Source organism: Athene cunicularia, assembly GCF_003259725.1.
Source record: "Athene cunicularia isolate RWA chromosome Z unlocalized genomic scaffold, athCun1 chrZ_part4, whole genome shotgun sequence".
Classification (NCBI taxonomy): Eukaryota; Metazoa; Chordata; class Aves; order Strigiformes; family Strigidae; genus Athene; species Athene cunicularia.
The window spans coordinates 3047911-3075279 of NW_020799145.1; the positions used below are offsets into that span (position 1 = coordinate 3047911).

Sequence of the window (27369 nt, forward strand, 5' to 3'; positions counted from 1 at the left end):
TTCAGACTGCAAATGGATACATCTTATTTTTTGAAATCCCATCAGTAAGAGACAAGTATCTTTATGAGCCAATGTATCCCAAGTAAGTATTTTAAACTTTTATTTGCATCACCACAGTGTGAAAAAAATATGACTACACAAGTTCTAAATAGATTTTATGATAAAAAATATTTTCTTCCAAAGTATGTTTTAAAGCTTGATGAGTATATGAAGCATCAGAGTCAGTTCAGAGAAGTTTGTCTAATTGGCTTGCTGTATGCTGGTAAGATTACTTGTGTCCACCTTAAGCTTTCAGAATTCTAAATAGCAGGGTTAAAATTGTCTAATTTGGTAATTTGAGGTAGTCTGTTGAATTTGTGTTCTGTAACAAGCTTAAATAATTCCTTTTGAGTAACTCAGTTGAGTAAGTTCTGTTTCTTAGGAACTGTTAATTTTTTAATAGATTCTTCTCTGCCCTCCAACTTTGTATTAACTTCCTGGTAAATTTTTAAACAAAAGGGGAATAAATTCTCAATATTTTGTAAAGAATACAAATAGTTTTTAGTATGACTGTACAAGTATTTTAGCTGCAGCGTGTTATGTTGTCATTATCATCTTATTTTCCTTATTGTGAATGACAGAATACATTTTATGTGTTAAAATGTGACTGTATGTTGGATGTGTTTGTGGTTGACTTAGTTGACTTTGAATTTGGCAAAATTGGGAAATACTTAGGAAAAATTGAAACCTCAAGAAGTGTGTTTATGTGTGTCTCTGTGTTTAGGTAGGCAGAATCTGTCATCATTGATTGGATCAAATTTGTCCACAGGAATAATAAAATACTCTTGATTTCTCATTGGCTTGAAACTGCTTTTTTTTTTTTTTTATGTCTCTGTATATACCTTCATCACTGTGGTAATGCTAGTCAACTTATTTTTAAGGTTTTTTTCATATTCATAAAATAAGTTAAAGTTAATCAGTGGGTGTCTCCAAATGGACATGAGGAGTATTGGACAACTTGTTATGAGTACCAGAGTTTGTGGGCTGTTGTGCCAGTGACGACCCTCAGTCTGCCATCTCAGTGGAGACAAGGGATGAAGACATGCAGCACAACAAAAATACAAGGGATATTGGTGGATCAGTAACCATGGTGACACCTGTGAAAGGTCAGGCCAGACTTAGGACCTCTAAATGCAAGAAGGTGCTGGGGACATCAGCCCATCTGAAGTGCATGTATACCAATACACACAGCATGGGTAACAAGCAGGAGGAGCTTGAAGCCATGATGCAGCAGGAAAATTATGATGTTGTGGCTGTTACAGAAACATGGTGGGATGTCTCCTCTGACTGGAGTGCGCCAGTTGATGGCTACAAGCTCCTTAGGAGGGATAGACGAGGAAGGAGAGGTGGTGGGTGGTGCTGTATGTTAGGGACTGTTATGATTGCTTTGAGTACAATTGTAGTGATAGAGTGGAGTGTCTTTCTGTTAGAATCAGGGGGAAGACCAACAGGGCAGATGTTGTAGTGGGAGTCTATTATAGGCCACCCATCCAGGATAGAGAGGTGGATGAAATATTCTGTTGGCACCTAGGAGAAATCTTACAATCTCTTGGCCTTGTTCTTGTGGGAGACTTTAACTTCCCAGACATCTGCTGGAAATACAAAACAGCAGAGCAGCAGTTATCTGTGGGAGATAACTTCCTGACACAGCTGGTGAGTGAACTGGCCAGAGAAGGTGCCCTGCTGGATCTCCTCTTTGTGAACAGAGAAGGACTGGTGGATGATGTAACAGTTGGGGGCCAACTAGGGCACAGTGATCATGAAATAATAGCGTACTATTTTGAATTCTATTTCTATCCAACCTAGTTGATTCTGTGAAATAATAAAGTTCTCTATTCTTAGAGAGGCCAGGAGAGGGGTCAGCAGAACTTCCCCCATGGACTTCCAAAGGGCTGACTTTGTCTTTAGGCACCTGCTTGACGGGATCTCCTGGGAGATGGTCCTGTGAGGTATAGGGGTCCAGGAAGGCTGGGCACTCTTTAAGAAGAAAGTCTTAATGGCTCAGGAGCAGGCAGTACCCAGGTGCTGTAAGAGAAGGCGGTGGCAGAGAAGGGAGAAGGCCACTGTAGCTGAACAGAGCGCTTTGGCTGCAACTCAAGGAGGAGAGATTAGAGCCTTTGAAAGAAGGGGCTAGAAACTCACAGTGATTAAAGATTCTGTGAGGCTGTGCAGGGTGGAAATCGGGAGGTCTGAAGCCCAGCTAGAAATTAATCTGGCTTCAGCAGTCGAGGACAAAAAGAAATGTTTCTATAAGTACGTCAACAGCAAAGGAAAGACGAGGGAGAGCCTCCATCCCCTGCTAAATGCAGGAAGAAACACAGCAGCAAGTGATGAGGAAAAGGCTGAGGAGCTTAATGCCTTCTTTGCCTCAGTCTTTAATAACAAGACTAGTGGTACTGAGGGAATCCAGCCTCCTCAGCCAGAAGACAGAGACTGGGAGAACGACCCCCCCACAATCCAGGAGGAGATAGTCAGTGACCTGCTGCATCACACAGACACACACCAGTCTATGGGCCCAGACGTGATACACCCGAGGGTGCTGAAGGAGCTGGCTGGGGTGCTTGCCAAGCTGCTTTCTGTCATTTAAGCATCAGACCTGGGGCTGACTGGGGAGCTCCCGACAGATTGGAAATTGGCCAGTGTGACGCCCATCTATAAGAAGGGTGAGAAGGATGATCCAGGAAATTAAAGGCCTGTTAGCTTGACTTCAGTGCCCGGGAAGCTGATGGAGCAGCTCATCCTGAGTACCATCACACAACACATGCAGGACAACCAGATGCTCAGGCCCAGTCAGCATGGGTTTGTGAAAGGCAGGTCCTGCTTGACAAACCTGATCTCCTTCTACGACAGGGCGACCTGCTTATTGGGTGAGAGGAAGGCTGTGGATGTTGTCTACCTTGACTTTAGTAAGGCCTTTGACACCGTTTTCTACAGCATTCTCCTGGCAAAACTGGCTGCTCGAGGCTTGGATGGGCACACGCTTTGCTGGGTAAAAGACTGTCTGTATGGCCGGGCCCAAAGAGTTGTGGTGAACGGAATTAAATCCAGTTGGCGGCCGGTCACGAGTGGTGTCCCCCAGGGCTCGGTTTTGGAGCCACTCCTGTTTAACATAATTATTGATGATCTAGACGAGGGGATCGAGTGCACCTTCAGTCAGTTTGCAGGTGACCCCAAGTTGGGTGGGAGTGTTGATCTGCTTGAGGGTAGGGAGGCTCTGCAGAGAGACCTGGACAGGCTGGAGCTTACAGGCTGAGGCCAACTGTGTGAGTGTCAATAAGGCCAAATGCCGGGGGCTGCCCTTGGGCCACAACAACCCCCAGCAGCGCTACAGGCTTGGGGAGGAGTGGCTGGAGAGCTGCCAGTCAGAGAGGGACCTGGGGGTGTTGATTGACAGCCGGCTGAACAGGAGCCAGCAGTGTGCCCAGGGGGCCAAGAAGGCCAATGGCATCCTGGCTTGTGTCAGCAATAGCGTGGCCAGCAGGGACAGGGAAGGGATCTTACCCCTGTACTCAGCATTGGTGAGGCTGCACCTCGATTCCTGTGTTCAGTTTTGGGCCCCTCACTCCAAAAAGGACATTGAATGACTCGAGCGTGTCCAGAGAAGGGCAGCGGAGCTGGTGCAGGGTCTGGAGCACAGGTCATACGAGGAGCGGCTGAGGGAACTGGGGGGTTTAGTCTGGAGAAGAGGAGGCTGAGGGGAGACCTCATCGCCCTCTACAGCTCCCTGAAAGGAGGTTGCAGAGAGAATGGGATGAGTCTCTTGAATGAAGTAAAAAGTGGTGGGACAAGAGGGAATGGCCTCAAGTTGCACCAGGGAAGGTTTAGACTGGCTATTAGGAAGCATTTCTTTCCAGAAGGGGTTGTTGGGGGTTGGAATGGGCTGCCCAGGGCAGTGGTGGATTACTCGTCCCCGAAGAATCAGGTTGACATAGCACCGAGGTGTAGTTGAGAACTGTCAGTGTTAGTTTGATGGTTAGGTTAGATGATCTTTAAGTGTTTTCCAGCCTAGGTGATTCTGTGATTCATGTATCTTTTGGCCTCTGAAATAGCACTCCAAGCTCTGGAATTAATTAGAATTTACTCTTACAACTTACTTTTCTATTTTCCAAAAACTTTGGTCTCATATAGGCAAGTTATATTACTTTACTTGCCTTTTCTGAGACCTGAATAGCATTTTTAAAACTTACTTTTCACATCTGACTTGGTATCATCAGAAAAAAAAAAAAAAAAAAGAGAACATGTTGCAACCTGTTTAAATAGATAAAGGGATAATATATCTTTAGCTATATATAATAGGAAACACAAAACAATAGTTTATGTTATGTTTTTCTTTTTAATTGGCAAAATTTGAATATGTGTAGATACATGTATAAAATATGCAGGAAGCGTTAAAAAAACAGCTTTGGTAAGTTTGTTTAAACATACCACATATAAACAGTTTTGAAAATACCTGTTAAGCAGTCAATGACAAACCAGTCTAACTTTTACGTAAAACATTGGTAATTGATTTGTGCTATCAACCTGAAAGTGTTTTACGAAGAAGTCTTTTTTAGCTGTATGTTGTTGAATGGTCAGGGTTTTAATACGTATTTGTATAGCCCAAAACGGCATAATGCTGATTCTGTGGATGAGTAAGACAAGGTGTTTGTCCCTAGAGTGTTTATGATAGGTTGTTCACAGTCTCCTAAGATTAATATATGTGCTTAACTCTAAGAAGATGAATGATCTAACTGAATTACTGGGATTACTAGTCTGTCTATATTTAGCCCTCAATTTTGAAAACCTACGTAAAATAAGTACTGTCCTGATTTCAAAGAAAGACACAAGCATTTATATGTGAATTATGCTTTCTATGATTAACATCAAATTATTCTATAAACTATTATAATGGGATGAACTGTTTTTTGGTGCAGATACAGTGCACTTCCTGTTGGCAATTTCACTCATTTGCTTTGTAGATCAAATACCAAAAAAACCTACAAAAACCCCAAAACAAAACCAACCCAACCTGAAATTAACAAACAGGCCAATTAAAACAAAAGCCCAGAATCAAAACTTTATTCTAGCATATGTTCATTTTGCAAAGTTGTTACTTCACTGAAATGCTTGGATTAATTTCTGCTGGACTGAACAATACCAAATCAACTTTGTTAACTCCAAAGCCATTAAAAATCAGTGAAAGGCCTCATATATGACTTCCCTTGTGCTTGAATTGGGTCATCTTACTGTTTTCTTGAACTGTAGCAGTGTGTTCTTGGCTCCTTCCTCTATGCTGGCAGCAGTGATTGTGCAGCTGTGCCTTAAGTAAAGTCAGGTTGCTGACCCGATGGGGAAACTAAACCTGCCTATCTCCCTTTATTACTCCTCCTTGTTCCCTTCCCTGGATTCCGGTAGCTTAGTTTGCAAGTTGGCATATAATAAAAATCTGACATTAGGAGATGGTGACCTTGAAGTAGCAGCACTAGGAAGTTCAACAACATGGAGTGACTACTTAGTGATACTCTTACGATAATTCTCATATGGTATTTCATTATAAAGCAATTTCTTGAAACATTTGAACTCTCATGTGGGTATTAATTATGACTTTTCCAGCTCTGTTTTATGTGATTATGTACCTATCTTGGATAAACTGGATGGAAGGGTCATGATTTTTGCAGAGAGAATAAAGATGTAAGGCTGTCCTTCCACAGGGGTGTGATAGGACAGCTGCTGGAAGCAGGTCAATGGAAACAGTGAAATGGATGTGCAACAGGTTCAAATGTAGGTCTTCACACTTTGTGTATTTGAGGTAAAGGTTTTATTGTCTACTATTCTTCTCTTTGGACACCTCCACAACATAACAGAAAGTTAAGAAATGTTGAAGAATACCATCAGTTGTGGGTTTGTTTTGGTTTTTTAAGCTAGTGAGCACACTTCTGTCAGTGATCCTAAAAGTTCAGTCTTATTCTACTTTTAAAAAATATCAATAATTCTTAATGTTAATGAATTGTCCATATCTACTAACTTCCTGTAAGCAGAATGAAGCCAGTTCTCTCATTTCCTTTCATTAAATAATAATAGCCAGTTCTGATAAACATAAAATTTCTATATAGTGACTACAAAGATAAAGCAAAACTCTCTTAATACAACTTCAGTGTGAACAGAATTCTTAAGCAGTGTAGGTCAACATAATGAGGTGGTTGTACACTGAGAATACACAACAGTAATGTCCCAGCTGTGCCAAAATCCTTGTGCAAGATTTTATAGTTTAGTCAATATCCTGAACTTGAACTTGTGACTAGGTTTGATCCCATACAAATGAAAACATTAATAAAAGTTGTGTTTAAATTCTCCTCTCAGCTTAGCTCTCATTTGAATGGAATGTGTATATTTCATTGTAAGTATAAAAAGTACATCAGAAAAGTGGGTGATAAGGTATATGATATAGACAGCCACTTTCTTGACTTCAATTATTTTTGCAGTTTTCTAGATTGGGACACTGGTAGCTGCAGTAAGGTTACAGCTTTATGTGGTATTGGTATTTTTTAAATAACTGCTTTAAAATTTGCTTGATAATGGTTTACCCTTGATTTGAAGGAAAGGACCAAAAAAGTTGCTGAAAATAAAAATCACTTCTCATTTGTCCATATGGTAGAGGGATGTTTATGGAGAAAAATTACAGTCCTTCTAATTTATAGTTCTTACTGCACAGACTTGTTACTATATATAGCTGTTGAGTAAGATGATCCAGAAGAGCTTGCCTGCATTTGATCAGTTAACACAACTAATGTAACATGCAGTTGCTGTGTAAACTGTAATTACACTTGCAAAGATTTTTACTGGTACAACTTGAAACAAAATGCCTCAAGGTAAACAAAACAAACAAACCAAAAAACAAACCACACAAAACAAACCAAAATCAAACTGCATGGGAAGTGACAGAAATGCTTTTGCTGTTTATAACTCAATACCATTGCAGTATATAGAATCACAGTTTGATTGGGGGTTTTTTGGTTGTGGGTTGGTTTTTTTTTTCGTAGGGTCAAGTGACTCTCTTTCAATCTAATCAGTACAAGTTTAATAGAAGAGCTAAAGTGTGAGTTGAGGCTAAACTCTTGTCATGTTTGAATGCAAGAGTGTCAGCTTCCTCTTACCTTTTAGTAATGTGAAATAACCAGATTTTGGAAAGTAAGGTTGAGTGAACTCCCTCTGCCCCCTGCTATTGTTTGGCTAAAAAACAGACAGGGTCAGAGTCTAGGAAAATTGATTTCCTGTTTAAAAATGCCCATTTGGATGACTTCTTTTCATGTGAGCCTATTTTAATGGTCTTTATATTCTGAAATTCAGTGTGTTTTAATGGAAGTTCTGGAATTCAAGATTGTCAACGTCTGTGACTGGAGCCCACAAAACCTTTCAAGTTTGTTCTATCTATAACTGAGGGCATACCTCTTACAAAATGGAGAATATATTAAATACTTTAAGATGCCTTTAGAGGCTTAATCAGTTTAAAAGATACTTATGTAGATATGGTAGGGGTTAAGGAACTGACCTGTTCAGCATTATGCACGTTTTATGTAAAATGTATTATTAGATTAATGTGATAAAACAAGCGCTTATATCATAAACGCAGCATTCTGTTATGAATTCTAAGTTTTTATATAAAAGAAGGAAGCTCTTTTAAAGTTTTTGCTGGAGTTGATAGTTTTTTGTCAAATTGTAATATTTTAGGAATGTTACAGATTGAAGCTGTTCTATGGAAGGAAGTATTTCTGGCTCCGTTGATAGTTGGCTAGGAATTGCTCATCTGTTCTTGGAGTGAACAGACATTCATGCTCAGTGAAAACCTAAAGTGTCCTGCTTAATTTGTGAGACGAAAACCAGGGAAAATGCAATAATTGTGTGGGTGTTTTTATTTTTTAAATTGAGCCAGAATAGTCTTCAGCTTCATTCCAGCACTCGAAGAGACTTCTCTAGCTCAGAGCAGACTTGGAAGAGAATCAGTATTGGCTATTAGCCCACATTCTGGGATACTTTTCTGCAGTGAGCACAAATACAAAGTCCTGCTTCAGTTAGCTCAGTCTAATTTTATCACCATAATTATGAGATAGAACATGAAGAAAACGTATGTGTAGTAAGTTAATAGAGTGGTAAAATAAAATTAATCTCCACTTGTGATACACTTAAGGATAGTGACAGTGCATACAGGTGCAAGACAGTGCAAGCAGATTTGTGGCTTTGTAAGCTATGGCAAGGTATGGTAGTATTTTTTGGAGGAGTTTCCAAAGGATTTTTTGCAGATACTCCTTTGTTTCACAGTGAAGACACATGTAACAACCATCACAGTAGAGGCTTCCCTGTACTGAACTGATAGTTATTTCTGTTTAGAGTTTTGTCAAGGAGAATGACTTAAGACTTTTCACTTGAAGAGACAGTGTGAGGTGACTTAATGCTGAGGATAATTTGCTTTTAAAAAAAAGAAAAATTTTTTAAACTTTACATGGCTAATAAACTAAATTGGTAATTGGAAATTCTTTTGCCTCAGATTTCTTGATCCTCAAGGGGAGCCTGCATTTGGGGGTGGGGGGAAGTGATATGAATGTAAATTTACAATGAATGTTTATTTTCATATACATTACATATTTCCATTCATTGTATGTAAATATGCACACATATATATGTATACTGTATTCATGTCCTACTATTTCTGGTGCTTTTCAAAGCTTTTTCCTTTTCTATAGCAAGGTGTTTTATACGTGCCATAAATTACCTCATCATGGGGATTTTTTTTTCCTGATTCAGCAATTAGTGTGTACAAAGGTTTTGAACGTTCAACTCTGCAGGGGTAACTGATGAGGTGTGTAGTTAATTAACTTACTAAATAATTTTTGTTCAGAATTAAGCTTGAACTGAATTGTGTGGTTTTCCCTGTAAGTTGTTTCTGGTATTGGTTGGAAAATGTATTTTAAAAACTAGATTAGTTGTAGAATTTTTATTAACCACTATGGCACTTGCTAGCCCATGATGTGGTTCAGGAGGTTTAAAATGTCAAGAAATCTTTGCAACTGGAATAATTTGGTAAACCATTCAGCTTTTCTACATGAATAGTTGATTAATATGCTAGCTAGTTATTTCTCTTCTCAAACCACAGAAACCTGTTCTTACTCTGTTTAGTAGCAAAGGTTGTACTAAGAATTACTTTTCTAAACCCTTATTTATTCTTTAGAGTTGTTTTGATAGAGTCTCTTTAAATTTTTGTTTGTCCAACTCCTGACAAACTGCGTGCATGTAGCTCTGGATCCAGCCAGACATATTTCATCTTGATCTGGTGGCTGCCTGCAGTGTATGGTGGAGAGATGCGAGTTTAGGGTTGAGAAGACACTAGTCATATGAAAATCAAAGAACCATTCCTAAAAATACATGGTGTGCAGTGAATTGTTAGTGAAGAATCACACATTTAGAGGTGATGATGCAGACTGTTTGAATTAGGTATAAAAATAATTAAGTTCTCAGCTCTACAGACAACTCACTAACTGAAGTATTCACATGAACCATTTTAAAACAGTTAATAAACATTGTGTAATTGTACTAATGCAGCAATATTAATTGTTGTCAGTTTTTTACTTTTGTGCTGTCAAGGAGAGCAAGTTCTTGATGGTGTGAATTCATTTAGAAATAATGTTTGCCCTATTTTTCTCACATGTATAATGCTCTTAATAGTTAAACATCAAGGTGTTGGGATTTTTTTCTTTCTTTTTCTTTTCCAAAACTAACTACTGAAGAAATTATTTTAGCAGCAAGAATATCATAGCCCCAAAGTAGTATAAAAACATTTAACCTTGTTTGTATCAGTTAGTTGTCCTGAAGATACTTACTGATGAACGTCTGGTGTCTTTAATATTTTTTCCAGTTAAATGTGTCCATTCCTTCCCAAGCAGTTGTGGTTTGACTAGTGGGAATGGATGCTACTGACTTGTTTGTTTAGTCTGTTAATTAATGTGATATCTGACTTTTTTTTTTTTTAGTATAATATTAGTTGACTGTGAGAGCATCTCTGAACTTTTCTAAACTATTATCCAGCCATAACAGCTACCTATACTACTATGATTACGCCAGATAGTAATGTGGAAACTTAAATCCTGATTTAATGCTGTTTCTACTTCTGGAATGGTATTCTCCAGTAATACTCAGTAAACTGTGAACATTGTTTTGAAAAACTGAAAATTATTTTGAAATACATAGAACAGACTAAAAAAAGATGAGGTACCTTTATTGCAAATTGTAAACAAGTACAGTACATCATTTCGGATTCTTCTGTAATTCTGAGTATTTCTTAGTTGTTTCTGCTTGCAGTGACTTAAGTCTTGTAATTATATTCCTGAGTGAGTTTTGTCAGTGGATTGTGCTGTATGACTTAACTGCTGTGCATGTAGTGGAGGACATAAGTGCAGTACTGTGCTGCTATCGATAGCTGGTCTCCTGTTTCCTCCCTGAATCTACCCCCACCCCAGATAACAAACTCCAAGGAAATTCTTCCTCCCAGTTCAGGGGAGCCTGCCTGACTGTGCTTTTGCTACCTCTTTCTTGAATTTAGGATTCTTAAGGTTTGTTGTTTTGGGTTTGGTTTTTTTCTTTTTGTAAGGGGAGTGGTGTAGTGACAGTTCTCCATTTTCTCATTGTTGAATCTTGCATCATAGTTTGAGTTTACGTTTTTTTTCTTCTAAGAGAATCAAAGTGCAGAAGTTCCAGAGCCAGTCCTTCCCCTGTAAGAAGATCAAATGTATACAAAAAATTATGACTTCATGCTAAGAATTTTAGCAATTCACTTATTAATAGGCTCATCTTTCATTATGGAGAAGTCAGGTTAGAACTGAACAGCAGGAGAAGGTTAATGTGGGGAAAGCTGGGAGAATTGGAGTTTGGTGAAAGAGGGCAAGCCCTTAAGGTAGACTTGTATGTACCATTCATCTTTATCCTTATTTAAAAGGTGATTCATGAAATACAGTTATGTAGGCTTTCAACATCTGGAAGACATTTTGTTACACCGTATAGTGCTCTGTTTATATATATGTCTGTAGAAGAAACATGGTTACCAAGTGATGAGGAAAAGGCTAAGGAGCTTAATGCCTTCTTTGCCTCAGTCTTTAATAACAAGACTAGTGGTACTGAGGGAATCCAGCCTCCTCAGCCAGAAGACAAAGACTGGGAGAATGACGCCCCCACAATCCAGGAGGAGATAGTTAGTGACCTCCTGCATCACACAGTCTATGGGGCTGGATGGGATACACTCGAGGGTGCTGAAGGAGCTGGCTGGGGTGCTCGCCAAGCTGCTTTCTGTCATTTAAACATCAGACCTGGCTGACAGGGGAGGTCCTGACTGATTGGAAATTGGCCAATGTGACGCCCATCTATAAGAAGGGTGAGAAGAATGATCCAGGAAATTAAAGGCCTGTTAGCTTGACTTCAGTGCCCGGGAAGCTGATGGAGCAGCTCATCCTGAGTACCATCACACAACACATGCAGGACAACCAGATGCTCAGGCCCAGTCAGCATGGGTTTGTGAAAGGCAGGTCCTGCTTGACAAACCTGATCTCCTTCTACGACAGGGGGACCTGATTACTGGGTGAGGGAAAGGCTGTGGATGTTGTCTACCTTGACTTTAGTAAGACCTTTGACACAGTTTCCCACAGCATTCTCCTGGTAAAACTGGCTGCTCGAGGCTTGGATGGGCACACGCTTTGCTGGGTAAAAAACTGTCTGGATGGCCGGGCCCAAAAAGTTGTGGTGAATGAAGTTAAATCCAGTTAGCGGCCGGTCATGACTGGTGTCCCCCAGGGCTCTGTGTTGGGGCCACTCCTGTTTAACATAATTACTGATGGTCTAGATGAGGGGATCGAGTGCCCTCAGTGAGTTTGCAGATGACCCCAAGATGGGTGGGAGTGTTGATCTGCTCGAGGGTAGGGAGGCTCTGCAGAGAGACCTGGACAGGCTGGAGCTTACAGGCTGAGGCCAACTGTGTGAGTGTCAATAAGGCCAAATGCCGGGGGCTGCCCTTGGGCCACAACAACCCCCAGCAGCGCTACAGGCTTGGGGAGGAGTGGCTGGAGAGCTGCCAGTCAGAGAGGGACCTGGGGGTGTTGATTGACAGCCGGCTGAACAGGAGCCAGCAGTGTGCCCAGGGGGCCAAGAAGGCCAATGGCATCCTGGCTTGTGTCAGCAATAGCGTGGCCAGCAGGGACAGGGAAGGGATCTTACCCCTGTACTCGGCACTGGGGAGGCCGCCCCTCGATTCCTGTGTTCAGTTTTGGGCCCCTCACTCCAAAAAGGACATTGAATGACTCGAGCGTGTCCAGAGAAGGGCAACGGAGCTGGTGCAGGGTCTGGAGCACAGGTCGTACGGGGAGCGGCTGAGGGAACTGGGGGTGTTTAGTTTGGAGAAGAGGAGGCTGAGGGAGACCTCATTGCTCTCTACAGCTCCCTGAAAGGAGGTTGTAGAGAGCTGCGGATAAGTCTCTTGAATGAAGTAAAAAGTGATAGGACAAGAGAGAATGGCCTCAAGTTGTACCAGGGAAGGTTTAGACTGGCTATTAGGAAGCGTTTCTTTCCAGAAGGGATTGTTGAGTGTTGGAATGGGCTACCCAGGGCAGTGGTGGATTCCTCATCCCTGGAGGTGTTTTACGAGTTGGGTTGACATAGCGCTGAGGGATGTGGTGTAGTTGGGAAATGTCAGTGTTAGGTTAATGGTTGGACTAGATGATCTTTAAGGTCTTTTTCAATCTTCTGTTTTTCTGTTTTCTGTGAACAAGGATATCACCGATAACATGCTAAATAGGGAACCTGGGGACTTCAAAAAATGCATCTAGATTCAAGATCTGAAACTTCCCAATAAACCTTGTATTCAGTGTTTGAAATGGCATTCCTATTCTTTCCCTATTTTAGGTTTTCTTGGATTGTGGGTGTAGTAGGAGATTTTTCTAAGTTCTGAGTGTTAGGAGATTTTATTCACAGGTTTAGTTACATTAACAGATGCTGTGGGAATAGAATTGAAGTAATTACATTGTGACGTGGGTGGTTGGTCACTGGAATGTGTCCATTCCTCTCAATTCTTGTGCAAAAGTGAGTTACTTAAAGTTTGGATAGAAGTGTTGCAGATGCTGATGTGGCAACCCAGACCAGACATTCTTTCCTGCTGTCAGCACTGCACATTCTTTGTTTAAAGGTCAAAGTAACTTAACTAGTAAGGCTGACTCATGCAGATGTGGACTGTATGGATGCAGTGTACTTTTGATTGTGTCCCCTTTGCATCCATAGCAAGGGTTTCTTTTTGAATCAATTAATTTGACGTAATCACAGGCAATGAATTAAAATACTGACATTTTGGAGTTTCAGTCACGATGGTAGTTCCTCAGTGGAAAAAGATACACTCCGCAGATGGTAACTAATTTGCTGAAACTAGCTCATGAAACTGAAAATATTCAAATATTCTTGCAAAGTATTTTTATCAAAGGTGTTTAAAGAAAAAGAAGCCTGCCCGCATGGAGACTTGGAATTTCTCTTCCAGCAAAAGATGTCTTTTACATCATACTGTTCCCATTCTGACTTTGTCCTGTGTTTATACTTGGTTATGTACCTTAGTCAGTTAAAACAGGTATGTTATGTGCTGTGATATATATATATATATACATAACAGTAACATTTATGCATTACACAACTCTTTTATCTCAATTTTAGTAATTTGCTTACAAGGTTCAGTTGTACCACTGATTCTTGATAACCCAGAATACTCTCGTCTTGGGAGTGTACTACTGGACCTGTATGTCTGCACGGGTTGAAAGGCATGCCTCTAAATACGTGAGGTTTTCTAAGTGTTTCTCCAACACTCAGGATAGTGCATTGCAGATAATGACATAGAGATTTGAAGGAATTAATCCTGTATGATTTTTAATATTTCTGAAATCCCTGACTCTAAAAGATACCAGGCTAAATCAAGTGTATTTGGCTTCGTGGACGTCAAGAAATGCAGCCTCATATACCATTTTAAAAAATCCACAAAAACCCCACAATGCTAGTATTAATCAGTCATCCTTTTTTAAAGATTTATTTCAGGCCTCCTGTTGGTTCATGATAGCTAGTTTACATGGAGGGCTAGTTGTTCTGAAGACAGCTGTATTTTATAATTAATATCCGTGTTACCATCTGTGGGTGGTAGATTGATTAACCTTACAGTATTTTTTCCGTTTTCACTATAATCCTATAAACCAGTCACCATGGTTTTATTCTGGAAAGATACTGCTACTTCCGTGGGCTAATTCCAGAACGTCAGAGGTTACCTTGGCCTTACCTTAGCTAGCATGTATCTTTGTCCTTACTGCATTAAGGAATAACAGATGTGAATTTTTTGTTTTGCTATAAAATGGTAATGAGGTTAAGGGACTTGATATTGACTGAGATACCTCAATCTCTTTCCTGACTTGGTTATCCTCAGTGTGTCAAACTTACCTAATAACTGCAGCTGCTTTGGTCTCTGCCAGGTCTTAGGCAGTTGCATTGCCTGGTGTAAAATAAAGCAAGTATTTTTTCAGTTAAAATCCTGGTAAAAATAATCATACAAATCTGTGTACCTATCTACTATTTTTGACTAATGAAGTTATTCTAAACTCTTAACTTGTCTGCCGTGCCTGTTTCAGGCATAGTTGCTTTCTTCTACTAGCATAATGCTTTATGACATGAATGAGCTGAATGACACGTTGCAGTGCTTTTGAATGTAGGTCAGTTTTCATTAAAAAAAAGAAGTCAGTGGAACTCATGGCACATCTGATAACCTAGACAATAAGGAATACTTCAGTAATGCTGTATTGGTTTTTAAAATAACTGCACTTCATTAGAGAATGAAATGTGAAATTTAAAATGAGGAAAATAAGTGGAAGCTTTCTACATCTAGAAGTTGGTATTTTGTATTGGTCTGTTTAAAGGAAGGGAATCAGTGCTCAGTCATCTCTTTTCTTAGTAGATCTTAGGTTTACTAATTGCTATAGGGAAATATGTTCTTATGAATTACTGTAATAAATGACCTTTTGGTTTATGCATGCTGAATTTTTAGTATAAACATTGATCTGGCAAAAGGATCTGAAAAAACATGAACATTTTACAGTCTATAATATCTGCTATGCATCTTGGCAAAGAATGAATCAGAGATTCTTAAAAATTAAACATTTAACTAATGGGAACAGTTGAATACCATTTTATTGAATCAGAATCTGCATTGATATATGTAGTTTATTTTAGCATTATTAAGACCGACTATTGTAATATTGTAATGTTCATTGTCTTGTTTTGCTTATATGCTCTTTATAGGCATATAGGATGATATGACAGACCAAACTTCCTGCATTAAAATTGTGTCCTACATATTAAGCGCTGCTTGTGACACGTTGCACATGGGTGTCTGGTGTGTGTATATATGTAGGGCAGGAGAAAAACCCACAGGAATGTAAGTCAGTAACTCATATCTCTTTTGAGTGACATCTTGTTTCAATTGTAGTATTTCTCTTTTATTTTAGAGGAAGCCCACATCTGAAGGGAACCCCACATTATAAGGAAGAACAGTGTGCTCCTTCATTAAATCTAGAAGTGAAGAAAGTGCTGGACTTGCAAGCTTCTATCACAAGGTATGCTCAGTAATCATGTCTTAAGAATTCTTCTGCATATAGTGGTTACTTGTTAAAAAGTGAAGGGAAAACTGGATGGAAAAAAATTAAGTTTTTAGACTTACTAACAGTAAGGTCTAATAGTTGCTAATAGTAAGTCTAGGGAGGTGAAAAAGTAAATTGCTGGTTTAGAATTCTTTCTTTCTGTGCTTGTCTATACTGATATTTTTGGCATATAGGCATGTATAGCACATTCAGTATTACAGTCTATTCCTGTAAATGTGTTTGTCCTTGAGCTCAAAAATGGATTAGAGATTTCATGGAGACGTAAGTATATAAGAGCAAAGCTGTACGAAGCATTTCAACATTTCTTTAGCTGCCCTCAGATGGTCCCTATTTGTCCTGGAAAAACTTTTTATTTATCTTTTATTGTGATTATTGCTTTCCCTATAAATAAACTTTGAACATGCTAAACAAGTGTGTGTGAAAAGTTGGTCAAACTATATAGCATTGGAGTGGATTGGAAAAGTAACAAAGTGCAATTTGGGAAGAGGCCACATAGGAGAAGATGTATGTTAGAAGAAATGCAGTATATAGTGGAAAAAACTTTTCTGGGAAGCTGCAGGTTGTTATCTGCATGAAAATAGATTAACATTAGTTTTCAGAATTTTGGAAATGTTTGGGGAAGGATTTAGGAGAAATCTAATTTCTGCTTTGTCAATGAGCACAGATCACAGGTTAGAAAGTGTTGTGGATTATTTACAGCCTAGACAATGCTGGTAATTTTCTATGATAGATGAATAATTGATTGTTGGCAGCAATGTCTTATGTTTAGTCAAAAGTATTAAAATTATGTTCAGCAGTTCATGTACCAGTTAAACAGTTACACTAACAATACAGACCTGTTCATGAACTCTGATTCCTAGAGAAAGATAGAGATATATACCATGTTTTGTTAGCTTGTTACCTTTTACTGTCTAGAAGAGGTAGGCACTTTGTAGCTTATTTGATGTAACTTCTCAACATAGCTGCTGATACAAGAGGCAGTAATATGGTGCTTGTTACATTATTCTGTGACAATGATTTGAGATGCAGTTTTTTAGAGAATGACAATACATTTGTCAGTTTGCAGTCCACATTAGAGGACCTACTTGTGGCTACTGCTGATGGATTTCTTCATCTCGTTCACTGGGATGGTATGACCAATGGAAGGAAGGCCATCAACCTATGTACAGTTCCATTTTCTGTGGACCTGCAGTCTTCTCGAGGTAGGTTTGGGGGGGGTTTATTGCTTATGGTAGTTAAATATTGGCAAAATACCAACTAATATAAAATAATTATCTCTGTTCTCAAGCCGAGATAAGAAAAATGTGCCTTTTGTAAATGTGAACAAAGCCTGTTTAAATTTTATTTTTTTGTGAAGTAATAAGTAAACAGCTGAAGTCTGTTAGTTTGCAATGTCACTGTGTCCATGTATTTTTAAATTACTGATATTTTCTCAGCAGGTTCATTTTTGGGCTTTGAAGATGTTTACATCAGAGATATGGAATACTGTGCCACGCTTGATGGTTTTGCTGTTGTTTTTAATGATGGCAGAGTTGGTTTCATTACACCAATGTCAAGTAGATTCACTGCTGAGGTATATTTCCTTTAGTATTTATAGTGTGCACTCCACAATAAATGTATTTTCCTTGGTCTCTGCATGTCAGTTAGCTTTCTGATTTAAATTTCGTTCAGCTGCAAAGAAATTAAAATATAGTAAGTGCTTAAGAGATAACATAGGAGCAAGACTGTATTTCATACCATAATGTGAACTAGATTCTTCTAGAGCTAGTACCTGGCTATGGGAGACCATAAATGATAGTAGAGTTAGTTTTTGTTTATTGCTTCAAAATGTCATTATACTCTTGAGGTCTTCTTACTGTCTCTGTGACAGATTTCCTGTTGCTAGTTATAAGTGGGGTAATAAGAAGTAGTTTTTACTATGGCAAAGCATCATAGGTTCTATTTCTAGCTTTTAGTCATAATCAAGTCTAACTCTTCTCATAGTGACAAGCATACTTAAGAATTTGTTTTAAAGGAATCTTTTCCAAGTTAGGTGTTTTCTTACCTGTAGTTCAGCCTACAAACTGTACTACATTTTGTCTTTAGATATCTTTAATTGCAGAAAACCTGTAAGGATTCTGTCCCAAACTCCTTCACACATTTACAATATCTGCTATTTCAGCTGTTGCAGATGGGAGTCTGTTTTCCTGTTTTGTGTTTTGCCTTCATCCTTAGTACCATCTACTAATTTTTTTTTTTTTTATTCAGTATCAGAGATGTTCTTGTCTTGTATGTATTGCTTTGCTTATGCAGAGCTCTGATAAACAGTTTCCTTACATGCTGGCATCTTTCTGTAACTTTTAAGAATGGTGAAACCAGTTTTACATATACTGGATTTTGTTTATGTGAGCTGTGCCAATTAATCTTGACATCTGCAACAGAAATTTCCTGTGTGATGAAGATCAACTGGCAGATCTGTAATATGGCATATATGGCTAACACATGGATAGAAGCTGACTGTCATGAATAAAAGCACTGTTTAACCAAGAGTTCTGTGAATTCATTTCTTTACAGCAGCTCCATGGTGTTTGGGCACAAGATGTGATTGATGGAACTTGTGTGGCAGTAAATAACAAATACAGGCTAATGGCATTTGGATGTGCCAAGTAAGTTTTGTAAGGCTGGTTCAATGGGGAGGGAAATGATTTTTTTTTTTATAAAGCTTAAGTACTAGTTTCTTCTTACCAACTTTTGTTGCAAGTGGTGTAAAGATGAAACGTTGAGTCTTCTTAGACATTGTATAATCTACTCTGTCAAGAAGGTAAGAGGGAAGAGGAAAGAAATGATTGCCTGCTTGAACTGCAGTTGAAATTGATGCTTGCTCTTCAGTTCTGGAAAAAAATAAAAATATGTCTGGACTAGTAGCAAGTATTGGAATATGCTACTGTCCCAGTTAATCTCAAGCAGGATTATGAAATCAGTTTTAAGCAGTTAATCGTAATAATATTGGACAAGAATCAGCACTTTGCACCCAACTGAGAAAATGCTCTGTGAAGTGTTAAGTGGTCAGGAAAACTGTTGCCTGTTTGAGTAACTGAAATGTTGCAAAAGTGCTTTTAGTTGTGGTGGTTTGCTTTTTGCTCCTTCAAGACATTTCCTTTTGTGTAATACTGCTTTAGCCGGTCTAGAGTGCAGCTTTTTTTTTTAAATTGTATTTTATTTGGTTTTTAGAGCATTTCAAAAGATCTGGGTAGTTTAGTCTTTAACTGTCATCTTAAATAGTATTCTAGGTTGTAGTAACAATGCAGTGTGGTGGTGTTTCCCTCTGAAGCAGGAATAGTTACTAAAATTTATTGGTTTGGGTGTGTGTTAGTACACTCCTGATGAAACTTTAGCAGAGAGTAAATACTGACTTTTATAATGGGTTGTCTTGCAGTTGGAAGCTATAAATATATGTGGATTGTGTATGCATATGTATTTTCAGAATTTGAAATAGTCTTAGTGCACTGGTCATTTTTACACTGGTGTTTTGGGTCCTCCACTGCCTTCTGGAAAGTATCTTATAAATCTGTTTCATAAAGTTTTTTGGGTGTTACTTGATACAATGTTTTGGTTCTGGAGAAGTTTGGTATTGGTGAGAAAAAAGCATCTTTTATTAACCTCTTGAAACTGATGAGAAATCCAAATGATCTGTAGTCTAAAGCATGTGTAATCTCTTCCAGTGGTTCTGTGCAGGTTTATACCATAGATACCACCACTGGCGCCATGCAGTTTTCTCATAAATTGGAACTGACACCAAAACAATATCCTGGTGAGCTACTTTTATTGCTAGAATTTTCCAGCTGTTTTTATAGTAGTAAAGAATATTTTTATCCTTGGCTAGTTAACAATTATTTGTTGTTTGCATTCTCACTGGTGGGATTAATATTTATTCTTGCATGTTCATAGTAGTTTACTCTTGCACATTTGTTCTCTTAGCTGCTTACTTTTAACTATTTTTGGATTTGTTTCATATATGAGCGTCTAGGGTTGGTTGGGATTTTTTGGAGTTTGTTGGGGTTTTTTAATAAATCCAAATCTGAGTTAGTGTGCAGACAGTACTGCTTCTGGTTGTTCATTCTTAAATGCTGCAGATATTAATAGTTCCCACATGTAGTCATGAGATTTCTTTTCTGTTACTCAACCTGAAAGAATAAGAGATTATTGTCAAAACTGATAATGAATATAATAGAGGTGTGAATTATAATAACTTGAAACAACTGATATGTAGCACACAGGGAAAAAAAAAAAAAAAGTAATCCAGCACCGTGCCTTAACTGCAGTGAGCAAAAGCTCAGTGGAATTTTTCATGTAGTAGTGGTAAGTATGGCAGGCTTGAGAGTAAGGAACATATAAAGTGGGTAAATTGCATCCTCAACTGAAAATGTGTGTGCCTGTTATGTTTTTAACAAAAAAATCAAATCTGTATATAACAGTTTTACAGTTCTGCTGCGTGCCAAAGGAAGAGGTTTCAAGGCTAACTATAAAATCTTCTTTTGTCCTAAAATTCCTTTTACCAGAAATGCAGTCTTATGATTGTGTCATAGCACAGTGTATTTCTGGCCTGTTTTGATGTATTCTTAGTCTCCTATGAAACCAAACATGTATTTGAAAGAGAACATGAATTCTTCCTTTGCTGCTTATTCATTTTGATATGGTCAGTTTGATGAATGTAGCAAAGTTAATTGAAAAATAAAATATTTATTTCCATATACTTTTGTTTCTAATGGTGAAAGCAGTTGAAGCACATGATGTTTTTCACATGGTATTTTATTGTCTGTTTTTAAACAGATATTTGGAATAAAACAGGACCTGTTAAACTAATCAGATGGTCACCTGATAGCTGTGTTGTGATGGTGACCTGGGAATGTGGAGGCTTGTCCTTATGGAGTGTTTTTGGTGCTCAGCTTATCTGTACTTTAGGAGGTGATTTTGCGTGAGTACAAATTTAATGAAATTGTAAAATGTTTTATTAGAAGCTTTGAGTTTTCTAATTAAGAGCATTTAATTAGAAACTAATTAACTGAAGTAACTTCTTAAAATCTTTTTGCATTACAGTTCCTTAGATATGGAATCACTGACTAATATTTAGGATGGGATCCTTTGAATATACATGAAAAAGTATTGTTTACTTTTTGTAGGCGTCTTTCTGGACATAAAAGCAAATTACCCCAAAGGCAGGCCTTAGGAGATAAATATTAAAATTCCCTTAGTGCCAGCATATATTTCCTGAAAATGTGCTAGCACCCAGAAATCACAATTCAAACAGTTTATGCTAGACATCTAATTGCATTGCCTTTTATGCAGTGTCATGGATCAAACAGGCCTTATATTGCAAGGTGAGGTTCAATAAAGAACCATATGACAATAGAAAGATAGCTTCTTATTTTGATGAAGTTATTTCCAAACTCAAACTTCTTCTGTTCTGTTTTTAAGGTATCAGTCTGATGGTGCCAAAAAGGATCCTCTGAAGATCAGTTCTATGGTAAAGATGAATATAAAAATACTGTTATAGGATAAATTCTTAAATTATTCTTTATAAAACAGATTTTCAGAAAATCAAACTGTCTTTCTTTAGCTTTATTTACTACACTTCCTAATATCAGTGTTGTATTGAAGGAAGAGGGAAAAGGGAACTGCTGATGATTTTTTTTTGTCATGTATATGTGTGATCATGAAGTGTGCATGGCATGCCTTTTCTTGTCTTTGCTGTTAATATTAAGAATCAACACTTTTTCTTTTTTCCTTACTATATATTTTTTAATCTTGTACTGTATTTCAGAATACAGTGAGACACAGAACAACAGTAATTAGTAAACTTACTTATTTCCCTAAAATTACCAGCTATTGAAGTAACTTAACTCAGAATACGAATTCAGGAGAAACTTAACCCCTGTTGTTGTAATACAAACTAATTAACATGAAATCCTGCTAGTCTGTCAAATCAGTAGATGTTGATAAATATCAGACAGTCTTCAAGGCCTCTTTTATGTTTATTATTTTGTACAGTATGTCTAAAGTATTTGATTTTATTTATGTATAGCCTAGTTGCTATGAAGATTGACAGTTTTAAACATGCACCCTGATTGCATGTACAGATCTTCAAGGACAGCACAACATACTTCTTAACCCCGCAGACTCAAATTCTGATACCACTGAATTTAATGAACAACCACCAGTGTAATTTTGGGGATCAGGATTTTTTCATGCCTGATTCTGTTTGTGGATTTTTATTAGTTGCTTTAAGCTGCAAACAGTTTTTATTACTTATGGGGATGTCTTACATAGTTACTTTTCATTTAAACAACGTTTTTTACGTAAAAATAGAAGAATTTAAATCAGGTTCTTACTGCTCCTGGTGGATTTTACTGGTATGAGTTACTTAAGATTTTTATGATGATACTTTTTAGAACACCAAACTGTAGTTCTTTTACGAGCCTAATCATAAGATCAGTTACAGTAAGTTTCTGTAGTTCTTGTTTCTGAGGATATAGAGTGTTGGTTTTTGGTTTTTTTGTTATTGTTATTCTTTTACATTCAGACCTGGGGATCAGAAGGGTATCATCTGTGGGTTATTGATGGGATTTCTCCTTCAAACATGAAGCCTGAAAGAGATACAAGTAATGAAGCTCGCCAGTTTGGTATTCTGCAGTTTCATTTCATCAAGAGTGCACTCACTGTTAACCCTTGTATGGTAAGATTTTGCTGATAAATATATCCTTATTTTAGACTATATTTCCAGTTTTCAGGTGACCTGTGAGTTATTCTCTTAACAGATCTTAGGTCTGTTATGCAGCCATTATACTGGTTTTCCTTTTTTTATCATAAAGCGTCTAAAACAGTACTTTGAAAATACTGCTATGCTAATACTGTAACATAAAACCTACTAGTACGTAGTGATACAGAAATTGAGAACTGTCTTAATATTTGTTTTACATATTATTTATACAGAATCTGTTCATAGATGGATCATGTGTTTTTTCTTTGTTTTCTGTATATGGAGTTCAAGATTGCTTTTGGTTTTTTTGTTGTCTTGTTTTTAATGTAGAGTAACCAGGAACAAGTCCTCCTTCAGGGAGAAGATCGGTTGTATTTGAACTGTGGAGATGCAACACAGGCTCAGAGTCCCAGAAATACTTCAGCACACGCTGAACATAAGTCTACCAGGGAACGAGGCCCATTTTCAGATGGCAGTTTAGATTCTCAGGGTTTAAGCACTTTACTAGGACACAGGCATTGGCACGTTGTACAGGTAATTGTTGTTGGTTGGCCATATGTGCTCTGTGCTTGCAGGAGTTTTATAGGACTGGAATTTGAAGCTAATATCATCACTCTCTTTCATACCCTCTTTCTCTACTATGAGATCATTGCTTTTTTATTGCCTCTTGGGTTTCCCCTGCTACAGCTTTTTATTACTGCCAAATGGTAAGCAACATTGGCCATCTCATTCTTGTGGCTCTGTTTTGATCCTAGCCAATAAAAAAAGTCTAGATTTCTTTTTGACTTTAGGAAGTAGTTAAATTAGTTTCCTATGCTTTGAAAGGGAGAACAAGTGCAACATGAAAGAAATCCTGCAGGGATTTGTTCTGTTATTTATGCAAATTGCTTTAAGCATATTCAAGTGACGAATACAGCCTTTGGACTTTGGCTGTATTTTCAAGCAGTCTTAGATGGCATCTATCGAAGCATGTAATTAAAACTTCACGATATCAAGCTTGTGAAGAATAAATTATTTTCGGGGTCATAATGGGACAGATTCTATTTTCTCTGTAATATACAGGAAAAATAGCTTTTAATCTGTAACTCTGCTGTGTGTTCTTCCATGCTTGATTTGGTAGATATTTCGGTAGATATTTTTTAAGTAAAGGTTTTTAAAAGGTCCTCAAGATTTTGTTTTTCTCTTAATACATGAACCAGTATTATTAAATAGCATTTGACCCTAGGCATGTCTGTCAGATTTTAGATACTGTTGAATTTCCACTTTAGCTGGCCAGGTAGCTCTTCTGTCTTCTGAAACTGCTGTAGGAGGAGGAAGTCCTCATTCTGTGTAGGAGTAAAACTAACACAATTTCAACTACCATGGGGAGAAACATATCATGCATCTTTCCATGTGACATGAAGAATCCGTGATCACGATTTAATTTGACGTATCCCAGTCAAGTGCTCTCATAACAAGGCTTTTGGATGTGCTGGTGTGTATTTCTGTTGGGATTAGAAATTTCATCCCAGCACTGAAGTGCCTCCCTGAATGCTGTGTTTATCAAAACCTGTATGTTCCCATGAAAGGTTCTGATGGAGGAGGAGTACCTAGGGTGGTAGAAGAGCAAGTTTTGACTATTAATTTGTAATATAGTATTAGTTCTTATATGCTGTTAATGCATATCTGTATTTCTTGTATTAAAAACACATTAACATTTAGGCTTCAGTAACTTTCGGGGGTGCGGGGGGGAAGAAAGGTAATTGTATTTTAAAAAAGAAATCCCAATATTTAAAACCTTTAAGCCAGTGTTTTTGAAAAACATGATAATTGTACAAAAACTCCTTTAGAACATTATAATTAATCACTACTTTAATGGTGTTTGGTATAGTTATGTGGTTTTGGTTTTCTCTCTTTTTTTTTCTTTTTTTTTTTTTTTTTTAGATTCATAGTACATATCTAGAGAGCAACTGGCCTATAAGGGTGAGTTATTTTAAGAATATGTTCTTGTTTCTTTAAAAGTATTGGGTTTTTATAACTGTCCCTTAGTGTTGCTCTGGAAGATGATATCATTGTTTTAAATTACGGAAAGAAGAATATGTGTTGGGCAGTAAAGTAGAGAACATAAAGACAACTTCACAAGTTTTGACTCTGACATTACATTGCCTCGTAGTGATGTATTTGGATAGGATATATAATTTAAATAAGTTGCATAAGTTGCTTCCTGAGGTTGTGGGTATTTTTATCTTTGAACAGTTTTCAGCTATTGACAAGCTTGGACAGAATGTAGCTGTTGTTGGCAAGTTTGGTTTTGCACATTATTCTTTACTCACCAAAAAATGGAAGCTGTTTGGAAACATTACCCAGGTGAGAGGTTGTGGTACTTTATTTGCATATACTGGGGAGGTTGAATTTGTTGGAATGTGACTCTTGGAGAAAATTAAAAAATACTGTTTTCAAGTAAAAAGTAAACACACTTGGGATTGCTGGTTTTGCATGTGTTTTTCATAAAATGACTGAAACTCTTATCTTGTGGCTTTGGCACAATCATCTGAGCGCATATAGTCAGATGCGTACTTCCATTTGTTTTATCTGAGAGTTTGTGTGAGACATGGCTTTGGATGCCAAGCTGGTCAATTAGCACTCTGCTTCTGGACAGAATTTGAGAGTGTTCAGAGATGCCAGTAGCACAAGGAACTGTGGAGCTGTGTGTTGTAAGATGATATTTGTCCTTCACACATTATTCTTTAGTATTTTGATTTTTTTAATCTCTTGACACTATCAGTAAAGATGATAGATATCATGTATGGCTGTCAGGAATTACTCATAGAATGTACGTGTGTGTGTGTATACTTATATAAAAATACATTCTATACATATGTCATTTGCTTTCTTTTTTCTTTTCAGGAGCAAAATATGATGGTAACAGGTGGCTTAGCATGGTGGAATGACTTCATTGTTCTTGCATGTTATAATTTAAATGATCATCAGGAAGAGGTGAGGTATTTTTCTTCAAAGTAAATAAGTCATGTTTAGAATATGTGATCTGTTCTAAAGTAGTATTATAAATATGAAAAGCTTGATACATAGGTGACTTTTGGTCATGTTCAGAAATTCTTTACTAACATGTAAGTAATTATCTCCAGAAAAGTTAATTATTGCTGTTAAAAACTGTTTTCAGCTGACTACTGTGCATCTACTCATTGTCTGAGAACTTTGTGCACATTTTTGCATGGTAGCACAAAGCCTGTTTTTAGATATCTAGTTACAGAATTTTGGGACACTTTTTAAAGATTTTAAATTAGATGGGCAGAAGAGCTTTACTTTTTGCTTTTTAAAACTAATTAATAAAACATCTTCCTTATGTTTGTTGTTCAGTACTTCAGATTTGTCTGTCATGTTCTTAACCACTTAGGATGTAATAATAAAATGCAATGGATAAAACATTCAATGAAACAAAAATCCAGTAGTTGCTAGAAATCCTTGGCAGCCATTCCACAAAAAAAACCCCAATTGAACATGTAATTACTATTAGTTTGTTGGTAAACAGAACCTGTATTCAAACTACTCCCTTTCCTTGTAGCTGAGAGTCTACCTGCGAACGTCTAATCTTGACAATGCATTTGCACACATCACCAAAGTGCAAGCAGACACATTACTACTGAGTGTCTTCCGGGACATTGTAATACTGTTCAGAGCAGATTGTTCCATTTGCCTTTACAGTATTGAGAGAAGGCCTGAAGGGTGAGTAGCAGTATGTAAATGCTTTTGCAGCAGTGTACTTGAGAATCTCTTCTCAGTCTGAGTAAATTCTTAGGTTAATATAAAGTTGTTTGATAACTTGTGGAGTCATATATTTAAAATACAAAGGGGTAAATATTATCTGTATGCACAAATTATAGTTCATGACTGTTGTCACTTGCATACATACAGATAATGCACATTAGGTGTGGAGGTTGTGACTCGGGCATGCATGTTTCCAGATGACTGCACAAACATGATCTAGCTGTTAGGAACTTGAAAACTGAATGTAAATAGAAGAAAAAGGTACTAAAAGGCACCCACAAACTTGAATATTTTTATATTTATTTTTAATAAAAATTTTATATATATTTTTAATAAAAAATTATTCTCACATTAAAAGTAGGAATTGTATAGGCAAAATTCTATAGGCAGTTAAGAGAAACGATCTGTTGCCCTTGTTCTTGTGGGAGATTTGAAATTCCCAGACATCTGCTGGAAATACAACACAGCAGAGTGAGACCAGTCCCCGAGATTCCTGAAATGTGTGGGAGATAACTTCCTGATGCAGCTGGTGAGTGAACCAGCCAGAGAAGGTGCCCTGCTGGATCTCCTCTTTGTGAACAGAGAAGGACTGGTGGATGATGTGGTGATTGGAGGCCAGCTAGGGCCTAGGGCCAGCTAGAGCTAATAGAGTTCTCTATTCTTAGAGAGGCCAGGAGAGGGGGCAGCAGAACTGCCCCCATGGACTTCCAAAGGGCTAACTTTGACTTGTTTAGGCACCTGCTTGGCAGGATCCCTTAGGATATGGTTCTGAAGGGTATAGGGGTCCAGGAAGGCTGGGCACTCTTTAGGAAGGAAGTCTTATTGGCTCAGGAGCAGGCAGTCCCCAGGTGTGTAAGAAAAGCAGGTGGCAGGGAAGGGAGAAGGCCACTGGAGCTGAACAGGGAACTTTGCCTGTAACTCAAGAGAGGAAAGGAGAGTTTATGGCCTTTGAAAGAAGGAGCTAGCGACTCACAATGATTACAAAGATGCTGTGAGGCTGTGCAGGGTGGAAATCAGGAGGTCTAAAGCCCAACTAGAAAATAATCTGGCATCAGCAGTCAAGGACAACAAGAAATGTTTCTATAATATGTCAACAGCAAAAAAAAGACTAAGGAGAGCCTCCATCACCTGCTAGATGCA

General features: G+C 37.9%; 1 protein-coding gene across 4 annotated transcripts in view; it reads left to right on the forward strand.

Annotated features, from left to right (window-relative positions):
• The window catches only part of RIC1 (RIC1 homolog, RAB6A GEF complex partner 1), a 56009-nt gene that overhangs the window by 14732 nt on the left and 13908 nt on the right, over nt 1-27369 (forward strand). For 3 of the 4 annotated variants that reach the window (XM_026866762.1, XM_026866764.1, XM_026866765.1), the window contains exons 3-16: nt 6-82; nt 15576-15683; nt 16788-16930; nt 17165-17301; nt 18282-18373; nt 19430-19518; nt 20538-20682; nt 21183-21231; nt 22288-22440; nt 22795-22998; nt 24388-24426; nt 24700-24810; nt 25351-25440; nt 26027-26187. In XM_026866762.1, the coding sequence (XP_026722563.1) occupies nt 6-82; nt 15576-15683; nt 16788-16930; nt 17165-17301; nt 18282-18373; nt 19430-19518; nt 20538-20682; nt 21183-21231; nt 22288-22440; nt 22795-22998; nt 24388-24426; nt 24700-24810; nt 25351-25440; nt 26027-26187 (1598 nt within the window). The remainder of the gene's footprint in view (nt 1-5; nt 83-15575; nt 15684-16787; nt 16931-17164; nt 17302-18281; nt 18374-19429; nt 19519-20537; nt 20683-21182; nt 21232-22287; nt 22441-22794; nt 22999-24387; nt 24427-24699; nt 24811-25350; nt 25441-26026; nt 26188-27369) is intronic. The other variant, XM_026866763.1, reaches the window with a different exon arrangement.